At 36.4% G+C, this 13,917-nt stretch overlaps 1 protein-coding gene across 5 annotated transcripts in view; it reads left to right on the plus strand.

The window, feature by feature from the left end:
- Parg (poly(ADP-ribose) glycohydrolase) overlaps positions 1–13,917 on the plus strand; it is a 110,255-nt gene that overhangs the window by 13,715 nt on the left and 82,623 nt on the right. For 3 of the 5 annotated variants that reach the window (XM_021641728.2, XM_021641725.2, XM_021641727.2), the window contains exons 3-7: positions 317–1,279; positions 2,067–2,250; positions 6,874–6,996; positions 7,118–7,201; positions 11,007–11,081. In XM_021641728.2, the coding sequence (XP_021497403.1) occupies positions 317–1,279; positions 2,067–2,250; positions 6,874–6,996; positions 7,118–7,201; positions 11,007–11,081 (1,429 nt within the window). Of the gene's footprint in view, positions 1–296; positions 1,280–2,066; positions 2,251–6,873; positions 6,997–7,117; positions 7,202–11,006; positions 11,082–13,917 lie in introns of all 5 variants that reach the window. The other 2 variants (XM_021641726.2, XM_021641729.2) reach the window with 2 other exon arrangements.

Consider the following 13,917-nt stretch of genomic DNA (forward strand, 5'->3'; position numbering starts at 1 on the left):
CCTGGCTGACCTGGAGCTCATGCTGTAGACTAGTCTGGCTTTGAACTCTCAAAGAGATACACCTGCCTTTGCCTTCCGAGTGCTAGGATTAAAGATGTGTGCCGCTGCCACCCGACAACCTTAAGATTTGAAGGAAAGGTAGGTGTTTACCAGGCACACAATAGGAAATGCATTTTGGGTGCAAGTGCACAAGTGCAGGGCAGTGGAACAGTCCACTGTGTGTTCAGGGTATCACAAGAGGAGACTCTTGTTCAATAGTTTAATCACTATAATTTTTTATAATAAATTGGTTTTAGTTCTTTCTGTTCTTTTGCAGTAAAGAAAACAACAACATAAGGATAGACGCCACAATGAGTTCTGTGCACAAAGATAACTTTTTCCAACATAAGGTGGAAAAATTAGAAAATGTTTCTCAGCTAAATCTTGATAAATCACCCATTGAAAGGAACACACAGTATTTGAACCAACAGCAGACTGCAAGTACACGCAAGTGTCAAAATGAAGGGAAGCATGTAGAACAGCTTTTGGCAAGTGAGCCTCCAACGATGACTCAGGTACCAAAGCTGCTTAGTAATGCTAACATTGATCAATCAACTGAAACTGATGACCACAGTGACACAGATAATGAAGAAGATAGAGACAATCAACATTTTCTTACACCTACAAAGGTTGCAAACACAAAGCAAACAGTGAGAGATGAGCAGTCCAGAAGCTACTGTAAGTGTAGCGGGTCTTGCCATGCCATGAAAGACTGTACAGGTTGTCCACAGGAGGAGGCGGATGTGGTACCAGAGAGTCCTTTATCAGATGTTGGTGCTGAGGACATTGGAATTGGACCAAAAAGTGACAACAAATTGACTAGACAAGAAAGTAGCCTAGGTGATTCGCCTCCATTTGAGAAAGAAAGTGAACCGGAGTCACCAATGGATGTAGACAATTCCAAAAACAGTTGTCAAGATTCAGAAGCAGATGAAGAAACAAGTCCAGGCTTTGATGAACAAGAAGATACTTCCTCCCAAACAGCAAATAAACTTCCAAGTTGCCAAGCAAGAGAAGCTGACAGCGATCTTAGAAAACGGTATTTGACAAAGGGAAGTGAAATTAGATTGCATTTCCAATTTGAAGGAGCGAGCAATGCTGGGACCAGTGATTTAAACACCAAGCCACCTGGAAACACTGCTAGCTTTAATGTAGAATGTAGAAGTTCCAAGCAGCATGGAAAAAAGGATTCTAAAATCACAGATCATTTCATGAGAATTCCCAGGTCAGAGGACAGAAGGTAACCCTCTCACCTCCTAATTAGGAGTATCCCTCCCTAGCATAAAAATTGTTTTTTTAATTTTGTAGGGGGAATTAAGAAGGTAATTATTTATAGTAAATTAGTTATATTTTTATTAACTATTTATGCCAACCTAAAATTAAGTCTAGATTTCAAAGTATAAATTCTAAAAGGCTGAAAGCAGAAAACAAGGGGTGATGTGTATTGGCTGTCAGTTTTAGTTTCATGGACTTTCTTACGGAGTTTATCAACATTTTTAGAAAATGAAAATATTTGGTCAACTGTAGCTGTTATTTACCATCTATGTAGGCTTTTTTATACAACACTATTTCCAATGGGCAAACAGTTAATACTATATTTCATAAATGAGAAAACTGAGATCTGGGTTAGAAATGTCACTGAAACCCTATAACTGTGGGTGCTACTACGAGGATCTTTTCCTGTGTATTTAAAATATAAGCCTTGTGCTTTTGCTGTTATTCTGTAAGTAATTTTAAACCCTGCTCAGCGTTCTAAAATATGTTTTGTAGCTTATGATCCTAAGTTTACTGACTCAGCGGTCTGTGACTTGTTTCTGTTTTCAAAGGTTATTTATATGTTTAGAAGTTTCTTCTCTAAGCTATTAGAAACCAGCTCTGGCATTTTAATATAAGCTTTTTAAATCTTCCCTATAAAGCATGCAAGCTTGGTGCACTTTAGACAGTAACATTCTTCAGAAGTTTTGTATATATGTATCTAAGAAAAACAGTAAATAGTTTGTGACTGAATATATTTGTCTTGACCTTAGAAAAGAACAGTGTGAAGTCAGACATCAAAGAACAGAAAGGAAGATTCCTAAATACGTTCCGCCTAACCTTCCTCCAGATAAGAAGTGGCTGGGAACACCTATTGAGGAAATGAGGAAAATGCCTTGGTGTGGGACCCATTTGCCTCTCTTAAGACCATCTGCAAATCACACAGTAACTATTCGGGTAACTATTACCTCTTACCCAGGAACAAAAGTTTTTCTTTTTATTTTTTTTCTTTCCAGTTAATTGTATTTTTTAACTACCTACTACATGTTAGGTATTGTTATTTTGTAAGATAAAGAGTTCAAAGTTGTTTTAAGAGTGAGTACATTCTCTAGCTTTGCTTTTTTTCTTAGATCCTTCTGGTTATTTTTCATTACCACCTCACAGGTATTCAGACTCAGCACATCTAAAACCAGTGTTCCTTTTGTTTTGTTTTGCTTTTTCAAGACAGGATTTCTCTCTGTAGCCCTGGCTGTCCTGGAACTTGATCTGTAGACCAGGCCCTTAAACTCAAAAAGCTTTGCCTGCCTATGCCTCCTGAGTGCAGAGATTAAAGGCTTGTGTCGAAATGCCCAGCTACAAGCTCATTTTTTGTTAAGTTGTGGTAAAATATTCAAAGCCAGACTGTGGAAAAAATCCAGATGTTCCTCAACTAAGGAATGGATACAGAAGTTGTAGTACATTTACACAATAGAATACTACTCAGCAATTAAAAGCAAGGAAATCATGAAATTTGCAGGCAAATGGATGGAACTAGAAAAGATCATTCTGAGTAAGGTAACTCAGAAGCAGAAAGACACACATGGTATATACTCACTTATAAGTGGACATTAGACATATACAATAGAATAAATATACTAAGTTAAAAAAACAAGGAGGACCCTAGGGATGATGTTCAATCCTCATTCAGAAGGGCAAATGGGATAGACATTGGAAACAGGAGAAGACAGGGAACGGGACAGGAGCCTACCACAGAGGGCCTCTGAAAGATTCTACTGATCAGGCTATCAAAGCAGATGCTGAGACTCATAGCCAAACTTTGGGCAGATTGAAGCGAATCTTATGAAAGAAGGGGGAGACAAAAGACCTGGACGGGACAGGAGCTCCACAAGGAGAGCAGCAGAACCAAAAATTCTGGGCCCAGGAGACTTTGCAGAGACCAATATTCCAACCAAGGATCATGCATGGAGATGACATAGAACCCCTGCTCAGATGTAGCCCATGGCAGCTCAATGTCCAAGTGGGTTTCCTAGTAAGAGAAACAGGGCCTGTTTCTGATATAAACTCAGTGGCTGGCTCTTTGATCACCTCCCCTTTGGGACAGGTGTGCAGCCTTACCAGGCCACATAGGAAGACAATGCAGCCATTCCTGATGAGACCTGATAGGCTAGGGTTGGATTACGGGGAGAAGGACCTCCGCTATCAGTGGAGTAGGGGAGGGAGGGTAATACAGCCAGGATACAAAGTGAATAAATTATAATAAATAATAAAAAGTAAAAAAAAAAAAAAAATTGAAAAAAAAAACAAAGTTTACCACTACAACCATTTTTTCTGTATGTGATTTAGTGACAGTAAGTGTATTGACAATATTGAACAACCATCAACCATATCCATTTCCAGACTTTTTCATCTTCCCAACTGGAAATTCTATGTCTCTAAAGCAATATCTCTTCATTCTCTGCTTTCCGTAGCTCTAAACACTCCATCTCATGACACACCCCCCCCCCCCATACCTGCACCTTTGGTTTCCTCGGGTCTTCTCTGCAGCTTCGGCTTCATTGTCTTTATGCACCACCTGTCAGAGGAAGCTTGCAGGGGTTCTGATCTTGTCGCATACTGCTTGGCCTTCTACCTTCTGCTTTGAAATCTCAGGAGAAACCTCCACCATGATACTAAAACTTTCATGGTACATGGCATGTAAAGTCAAAATCATGGACAGTGTTGAAGTCTGTTGCAGGTGAGAGCTGTATGGGAGTCCTGAATTAAAGTGGCTTTGAATCCTCTGACAATATGGGAAAACAGTTTCCTGGTAACCTTGTGCAGGCAACAACTTCAGCTCTCTTCTCCACTGACTGTCTTGGAAAATCTTTCAACTAAACCTTCTATATTTTATTTTCATTAATCTTTGAGCCTGTGGTAGGTGAGATCTTAGCTGGGTAAGGCCTAACAGTTTTTGATAAGCCCTCAAAAGTATCTTTCTTATTGTCCATGTACAAAGTACTTGGCCTTTTTTTAGTGCTGATACTCATTTTAGCAATACTTTCCCCAACCTTATATGTGCCTTTCCCCCCTAAACTATTAGCTTTTCAGGTCTTTTTGTTCTTTATTCTTACTATAAATCTGGTTAAAAGAAACCAGCAGTACTCATGCTGTAGCCTTATTTTTCTGTTGCCTTAAAACTTCTTTTATCATTTGATAAATTAGTCTTGTCATTTTAAAACTCAAATTCAGAGAAAGACTTAACATGGATAAAATATAGACAAGTCATTTGCCAGAATGAAACCCAGATGGCTTCTAGTCTGGTTCACAGTAGAATCCTTACTTTCAGATAATCCGAAACCTCATCAACACAGCCTGTATTGTCCACATTCCTGTCAGCATTCTGGTGTTCTGAACTAGCAGCATCACCCACTAAGCCCTGTTTATAGCATTCTAAATTTTCTCTAGTTTGCTTCTCCAAACTGCCCATAAACCAGTCCCAAAAGTTTCTCAACCATATCATGAGGTACCGCGTAGTCTACTTCTTGATACCATTTTTTTTTTTTTTTTGTAATGGTCAGATTTCTGTGACTGTGACAAAATACTTGAGATAATAAACTCATGGGAAGCAAGACTTATTTTGGCTCAGGGTTTGGAGACAATGATTGTTTTTGTCTTTCACTCTTGGCCTATGGCTATATAGTACATTACAGCAAGAGAGCATGATGGAAGAGATTTCTTCATTTCTTGGCAGCCAGAAAGCAAGGAGGAGAAAGGAAGAGGTCATACACTTCCTTCCGCTAACTAGGACTGGTCTGAAAGGTTCCTCCACCTTCCATAGTACCAGGCCCTGGGTGCTAAGCCTCTAATACATGTCTTTTTGGGTGCTGCTCCAGATTACAATGAACAGAAATACTATGTGACTTTTGTCCTTCCATCCCAGTTAACTTCTCTTTCTTCCTTGAGTTCAGTTATGCTTCTGGAAGTCTTTCTCAGCTCACTTGATTGAATCTTTCCAGAACAGGTCTGTCTAATACCACATACCTCTTATTTATAGCATATTATACTTAAAAATCATATCATCAGTTTTCTGCACTGAACTATGATACGTGACACCATTTGGGAGAACCTTGAAAACATTCTGATGAGTGAAGGCAATAGACGCAAAAACCTACATGTTGTATGCTTCCATTTACTTGAAATACCTAGAATAGATAAAATGAAAACCTTATGCTTTCATCAAAGATTTGCTTAATGCTTATTGTAATAGCTTTGTGTATGTTTACATGGGCACATATATACACATGTATGTGTATGTCAGGTTCTATCTTAAATTTTCTGGTGAAAAAATTTAAATAATTATTTCTCAGGAAATTTAATTTTAGTGAAGAAAGGTAAAACCTGTATTGGGGCTAGGGAGATGGCACAGTGTGTAAAGTGCTTCACCTAAGCATGAGGATCTCCAACACTCACATAAAAACCAGGTGAGAGCTAGAGAGATAGCTCAGCAAGTAAAAACATTTGCTGCCCTTTAGATGACCTCAATTTGGTTCCTAGAAACCACACGGGGCAGCTTACAACTACTTACAACTCCAGGTCTGGAGCATCTGACACTCTTATGTATGTGGCATGTAGACACAGACATATGCACATAAATAAATGTGGTGGATGGCCTGTGAATTGGCTTAGCAGGTGAAGGTGCTTGCCCTGCAAGCCTGACAATGTGACTTTGAACCTCAGAATCAACATTTCTACACTCACTTTGGCACATATGTGCCCATATCATATAACACACACACAAATAATTAGTAACGTTTTAAAGTAAGGTAGATAGCAATAGAGGAAGGCACTTAATATTGGTCTATGGCCTCTGGCTTTTACATGCATGTGTACGTACCTCCACATGCAATCTGTACACGTGAACAAATACAGACACACACACACCAAAAAGAAAAACAAGAGTTGTTGAGTATTGTAGTAGTCTATGAAACAACTATATTAACTGCTTGTTTAAAAGTTCCTAAAGTCATCACAGTGATGAAGAAAACAAAGCCTAGCTGTGAAGATGAATTCAGATTTAAATCGATAAAGTAAGGAGATGATAACTGCTGTTAACTATGACAAGAGAGAGACAGTTTATATACAAGCATATAGCTATGATATGAAGGAATTTGCTCTTTCTGGACTTGTGAGTTTTCTGACTTGTATAAAAATGAATGGCATTTTGTTAAGAGCTTAGCCAAATATTCTAAAACTGGGGCTATTTTTAGAGATGATGTTATTCCAAAATATGGAGAGGAGTTTTACAGGGTGTCAGGATCTGGGGTTGAAGGAGTTAGGAAGAGGGAGATAGGAAGCTGTCGGTGGAAGTTTAGACAAACAGTGAGGAGGTGTCAAGGTCTCAGAATGCAGGTAAAAATTCACAAGATGTGTGATTGCTAGAGGTGAGGTGGCAGCAGTTGCAGAGGGATTGGGGAGGCTTCTTGCTTGGGAGCTGGGCTCCATCTTTATAGCATTTTCTTGGGCTGCTTTATTTGTATTGTTTTGTGGAAGGAATGCTTCATTTTTATGGCTTACTGTTTTTCTATTTACATTGTATTTTAGGTAGACCTTCTGCGAGGAGGAGATGTTCCAAAACCTTTTCCAACACATTATAAAGATTTGTGGGATAACAAGCATGTTAAAATGCCTTGTTCTGAACAAAACTTGTACCCTGTGGAAGATGAGGTAAATATTAAACTGGAAGCATTTTAGTTCCTGGGTTGGTTTAGCACATTTGGCTTTTTGAGTCTATGATGCAAAACAACTTAAAATGCTTTGATCTGGCCTTTTTTTCTCCCCCTGTAAGAATGGTGAGCGAACTGCAGGGAGTAGGTGGGAGCTCATTCAGACTGCACTTCTCAACAAATTCACACGACCCCAGAACCTGAAGGTATGTTTTTTTCAATCCTATCTATATATATCTCTTAGAGGTAGGTCTTTTTTTTTCTCCCTCAAAGGCATTTTTGATCATAATAGGTTAGAGCTGGGTGAAAACAATCTTCATATGCAGTGTTTGTTTCCAGTCACTTATGAAGGCTCTTTAGGAAAATTCTTGGTTTCCATAGTGTCACTAGTAATAGAGTAGAAAAATTGAGAATTGTAAATGACTTGCCCAGAGCCACATAGAATAATTTGATGAAACAGCAATAGGACTTCAGTTTCTTGGTTCTTTGTCCAGTTTCCTTCAGTTTAGGCCTCTTTTTTTATTTTAAAACGATCGTGCTTTTGCAATATGTTTAACATCAAGAAAGAATTATGATCGCAACGCTTTTTGCCTAAGGGAAACTAAGCCTGCCAATGATTAGAATACATATTAAATATTCTATTTTTATTGCTCTTATTACTTTAGGAGTTTAATTATTTATTAATATTACATATGAACAGTAATTTAAGTTTTTACTTAAGAGTATAGGGTAATCATTAGATTTTTTTCCCCCTAATGTCTACAATATGCATGAACATGCATATTTTTTTAGAGAATTAAATAGCCAAAAAGCACAATGCTTATGTAAAGTGGCATAGCCATTTATGCTTTATGGAAATGGAGTTAATTTCCTTTCAGGGGCTTGACTACTTATGGCCACTTTCTTGGGTTTCATGTTTTTTTACCAATCTAATTTTAAGCTTGTTAAAGTTTCTGTGGTATTTTTTTCCTATTTTCTTTACATGAAAAACATTGATTTGTGTACAAGTATGTATTTTGAACATTTTATTTCTTTCAAATAAGATTTTTGTTTTGGTTTGTCTTTTGGTTTCTTTGTTTGTTTTGTTTTGTTTTTATCATCAGAACAGGGTAATCTGTCAGAATTCCTTATTTCAGCTTATAGTAATTTCTTTGTTCAATGAATGATATGTGAAATAAATAAATAAATATTAAGCCTTACGATTGCTATAATCTTTCTGCTACTTGTTCATTCAGAGATAAATTTGGGGAGATCAGATATTCAGAGTTTAAAAGAGAAACAGTATCTTCAGTACTATTTCTGTTAATAGTATGCTGGAGAATTTGTACAGAAAGGTCCTTATATTTATTATTGTGAGCTACAAAGAACTTGAGTAGTTGATAGCTAAGTACAAACCAACACCCAGCTTTCCTACTAAAGAACTCGTGGTAAACTGCTCTTGAGATTTGAATACTAGAGGACAAGTAAATCTAGTTAGCCCACTTATTAGCATTCCAAATGGAAAGATACCCATGTATCTAAGTTCCTCATATTTGAATCTGACCAGTTTAAAATAACTTCCCTGAGTCAGGCATGGCAGCCTTGCTGTGTGGCTTTATCCCAGCAATCAAGTATGATATGCCATTTGCTGTGAGTTTGAGACTAGTGTGGGCTGCATAATGACTTTCAGGATATCCTCAACTATAGTAGGAGACTGCCTCTAGAAAAAGAAAGAAAAAAAATTGTGACAATAATTAAACATGTTCAGCCTTTTTTCTTGCAGTTATTCTTTAAACAATAAAGTGTAACTACATATTGTTTACATTGATTTAGGAATTGTAAGTAACCTAAGTATAAAGGAGGGTGTGCCTAATTATGGGCATATACTAGGCCACTTATATAAGAGTTGCGCATACTCAGATTTTGGTACCCTGAAGAGGGCTTGAGCCCTCTTGCACAGATATCATGCAATTACTTTGTTGGGTTAATCTAATTATAAAATGTGATGAAGGAATTAGGAAATAAGTAGTGCTTAAAATGTTTTTCTGCTTTGAGGAATCATATAAAAGTACTCTTTTGTGTTTAGTTTGATGGGTTTTGATATTTGTATCTACTGTTGAAGTCTCCCACAGTCAAGACACTTGCCATTTCTTACATGCCCAAAGATTATCCTTGCCCCTTTATAATTGCTTTTATGTTCTTCTCTGGCCTCAAGGGGGGAAAAAAAAACTGCTCCTTTTTCCATTATAGATCAGCTTATAATTTACTTGAGAGGAGTCTCATAATATGTGTGCTGTAGTATTTGATTTAAATGAAGATTTTTGAGAGTTACCTTTGTGATTAAATATATGCATACATCATTTGGCCGTTTATTTATTTGTAGTCATTGCTATTTATTGTATCATTTTGAAACAGGCTACTAAGGATTAGAAATAATTCTTTAACATTTTAATTCTTAACAAAAAATGGCTTGTGAGAGAAAAATAAAAGCTTTTACTTCTATACCTAGATTCTAAATAAATACAATTTTTGTAGGCTCAGGCTTTAATGGAGATACTTATTCATTGTGTGACAAAGTATTTTTAGGAAGCTTTTTATAAGTTTTTTTGTGATAAAGCAGTTTGGAACCTTTATAGTAATAACTAACAGTGGTTTTCAGGCTTACTATATTCCTTTAGAAAAAAAATAAATTATCAATATAGTTGTTTATAAATTTTACTTATTAATTTATTAGTGATATAAGATATGAACAGGGTAGATATTTTAAAAATTATATAAGAGCTAATTATAAATAATAGTTTCTTCTGCACAACTAATGGATTGCTTTATGCATAATTAACTGGAAACCCAGTGTAGAGTGTTATTTACTTGGATTGTTAAAACTTACACCAGTAGATGGCATAGTTTGACTTGCCATTCTATATGAATATATAATTGGTGTCACCTGTGTGAACTACTAGACTTTGTGCCACCATACAAAGATTTTCTTTTTCAGTTGTAGTTGATTTATGGGATAAAGTAATAGTATGCTGACTTCTTTGGCTGTAAAATATTTCCGCTGTGTAGGAAGTTTTGAGAAAAGTATACATAGATTTTCTGTACTAACAAGGTAATATTTTATAGTTTATAAATAGTTGATAGTAGGGCCTAGAGAGATGGATCAGTCAGTAAACTATTTGCCTTGCAAACGTGAGGACCCATGTAAAAAAGCCGAGTGTATCTTTAACTCCAGAGCTTAGAGAGATGGAGACAGGAGGATCCCTAGAGCTCTTTGGCCAGCTAGTCTAGTCAGTCAGAGAGTTGTGCATCAATGAAAGGCCCTGTATCAAAAAATAAGGTGAAGAACAATTGAAAAAGACGCTAAATGTGGACCTGGCCTCTACGCTGATATGCATATACTTATACACTCACCCACAAGAACATACAAATGTGTACAAGTTTGTACACACTTACGCACACATAGCTAAAAGTGAGGGGGAAATACTATTTTTACTCTAAGTCAGTATTCTTCAATTTTTTTTCTTTTAAACATTTTCTTCCCTTATTCACTCCCTAATGACATTTTAGTGCTACAAGTAGCTATGTCTCTTGTGTGTGAGAATACTTAAATGTATAAAGTATATATAACTGTGTAAGTGTAGTGATCTTATAAATGTATGTGTGTGCACACACAGAGAGACAGACAATACAATATATATACATACAACATATGATGTCAACCACAAACCATTGTAATTTCTTTATTTTTTTTATCCCCTAAGGTCTGATTTTTGTCCAGTTGGAGTACATTGTCCCCATTTAGAATGCATGCTTTAGGGTAATTATGTTTTTCTCCTGTTGCTTAACATCTCTAATCTAGTTTTTCTTATGTGAATAATAATTAGTGTTTATTCTGTTTGTCCAAAGCTACTAATGTGGAATAGCTAATGTCAGGACGAAGCTTGCTTTGTATTAAGAAATTTATTGGAAGTAGTTTGCAAAAGATAACTTACATGTGTATGTCATGAGATTTGTTTCTGTTTTTTTCTATAGGATGCTATTCTGAAATACAATGTGGCATATTCTAAGAAATGGGACTTTACAGCTTTGGTTGATTTCTGGGATAAGGTAAAAGTGTGCTTCTTCGGTTGTAAAATGATATACTACTTTTTAAAAGGGTTTGAGAAAAGTGCATAGACGTTTTCATTACCAATAATGTTTTATTTTAACAATTTTTCAAATGCTTGTTTTAGGTAGGTAATTTGGGACTAAAATTGAATTTTGTTTAATTCCCTTGTTATACTAATTTTTTCTTATATTCTTCATACTGTTATCATCATTGTGAATGGATATGTCTTTTCCATGACTAGATTTGTTTTTTTTCCCTCCCCTTTTGGATTTTCAGACAGTCTCACGTTTTAGCCTAGGCTTTCCTCAAACTACCAACAGCTCTGCCTAGTTTCCTGAATGCTGGGATTAAAAATATGAGCTGCCAACAGGCACCATGACTTGATATATAAAATCATTATTATGAAAATATGTAGCTTGCTAAATTTTATCTTTTTTATCTATACTATATAATGTGTGTATGTGTAGTTACATAGTAGTAACATATTGTGTGTACATGTCTATGTATATATTCCCATAGTTCAGGTTGTTTCTTTAGGTAACTCCAGAAATTAGATGTTTAGATGAAAAGCCATGAACCATGTAGCTCTTGCTACTGTGTATATGTGCTGTAAAGTAATTTTCCACAGCTGTAGCCTCCTTCTACTCAGTGAGGTAAGAGCACCACTTGAGAACAGCAGCATCTCCCTTTGTAAAAAATGGCAGGAGCTTTCTTTTAACATTGTATTTTAGAGTGGGGTACGGTGGGGCATGTTTACCACCCTAACACTGTAGAGGCTGAGGCCAGGGGATTGCACAGTTAGGACCAGCCTGTATTTAAAGAGTCTAGTTGAACCTGAGCTATGCAATAGTGCACCAGAATTTGTTTAAGATGTTTGCATGGTTTTCTTCATTTAATTTTAATTAAAGTTGCTTTGAACTTTGTACTCACTTCTGCATGAACGTGAGTTTTTGTTACTTTGAGGTAAATATTCTGAAGTTCATTTGCTAAGATGTTTTTAAGTATAAACTACTAACCAGAAAGGCTACCCCCACAAATGGCAATATACTTTTGCTAGGTAATTAAATTTCTGCTCAAGACTAGATACTTTTGTATATAATCTTTTAAAAATTATACATAATTTGAGTTGTTTGCATTTCTCATGTTATTTTGAATCTCTCGATTATGCTTCGTTTGCTAATAGTAGAAAGAAAATTGTTCTTAAAACATTATAAAGTATCTTTAACATTCCATAGTTTTGATTATGTAAGAGAATAGTTGTTGAACTGTTGACCATGAGCTGTGTTGTTTCTTCATATTAGAGCCTTTTCCTCACTAGCTGTCTTTCAGGTAATTTGTTTTTTTTTCTTTCTAGTTTTTCTGTGTGTAGCCCTGAATGTCCTGGAATTACTCTGTAAAGCAGGCAGGTCTCAAACTCACAGAGATCTGCTTGCCTCTGCCTCCCGAATGCTGGTATTAAGGCATGCACCACCACCACCTGGCTAGGTAAATAATTTTGAGGTAATTAAGATCATTTTTATTGTTTCATTTCACAAGTTAGTAGCTGTGATTTTGAGATGGGCTTCTTGGTCCAAGGTGACATAGTTTGTCCGAGCTGGGAATAGGCTAGCTCAGTCACATGTAATTTTCCTCTGTATATAGCTTGCTCCTGCCTCATTTTCTAAGCAACTGATAAGGTCCCTTCCACCTTTCTTTTAAAATTCTGTCTTTAGACTTAGATTTTCCTGCATACCTCTCCAAGCTGAGATGTCACCCCCCCCACACACACTTCTTTGTATTTTTTATGACAGGTACTTAATTTGTCTTTTGGAACTCTCTTAACTTTATTTTGGCATCATCTAGCAATTTAAATCATTCCTGATAGAGACTTGAACATCTTGAGCTTTGTGTCTCCAGCAGCTCTTGGTGTAATGCCATATAGATCTGTCAGGCACTCTAAATATTTATGGTCTTGACCTCAGCTATGACCAAGTAGTCAGGTTGGTTTTCAGATTTATCAGTATAGGCAAATACTAGATGAAAGATGTTTAAGTTAGCAAAGAGTGAGATGTTGGTGATTTCTGTCATCAGTCTCTCTCCAAAACACAGAGCACCCTCAAATACCTCTGAGCTAGTGACATTTCTTACCTTCTGTCAGTTCATTTACTTCTTGTTAATATTGTTTATTGATTGGATAGAGGACTAAAATATGAAAATGCAATAGACAGGATAGACATTGCGCTGCTATCTCTTTTTTTTTTTTTCCCAGAAGTGTTTAATGGTCACAAACATTATTTGTAAGATTGCATGTTACACAATAGTGCTTTCAGATTTATTGTGTATCTGGATCATGGGAGCCTTGTTAGAGCTGCAGCCCACTGCTCTCCCCATCGTTCCACTGTAGAGAGTTAGCTGAGGACTTAAACTGCATGCTTGTACCACAGGCTCTTTTGTGTGCAAGAGGTCAAATAGCCACTTTTATTACTGTATAGGAATGTTTTAAGGATCTAAACCAAGCATTCTATCTGAAGTCACTCTTCAGGTTGTAGAATGCCAATTTAGTGTTCTTTCTGAAAAATGATTATGTTCTAGGCACATTGAGGATTTTTTTTTTTCAAAAAAAAATATTTATTTATTTTTTTATGTATGTGAGTGCTCTATCTGCATGTATACCTGAAGAGGGCATCAGATTCCAGTATAGATGGTTGGGGGCTACCGTGTGGTTGCTGGGAATTGAACTCAGGACCTCTGGAAGAGAAGACAGTGCTCTTAACTGCTGAGCCATCTCTCCAGTCCTTAATAAGGATTTTTAATGTTCATACTTAAAAATGAACAAATGAGTATGTTGGTTTCTAA

The sequence above is a fragment of the Meriones unguiculatus genome, chromosome 9, assembly GCF_030254825.1.
Source record: "Meriones unguiculatus strain TT.TT164.6M chromosome 9, Bangor_MerUng_6.1, whole genome shotgun sequence".
Classification (NCBI taxonomy): domain Eukaryota; kingdom Metazoa; phylum Chordata; class Mammalia; order Rodentia; family Muridae; genus Meriones; species Meriones unguiculatus.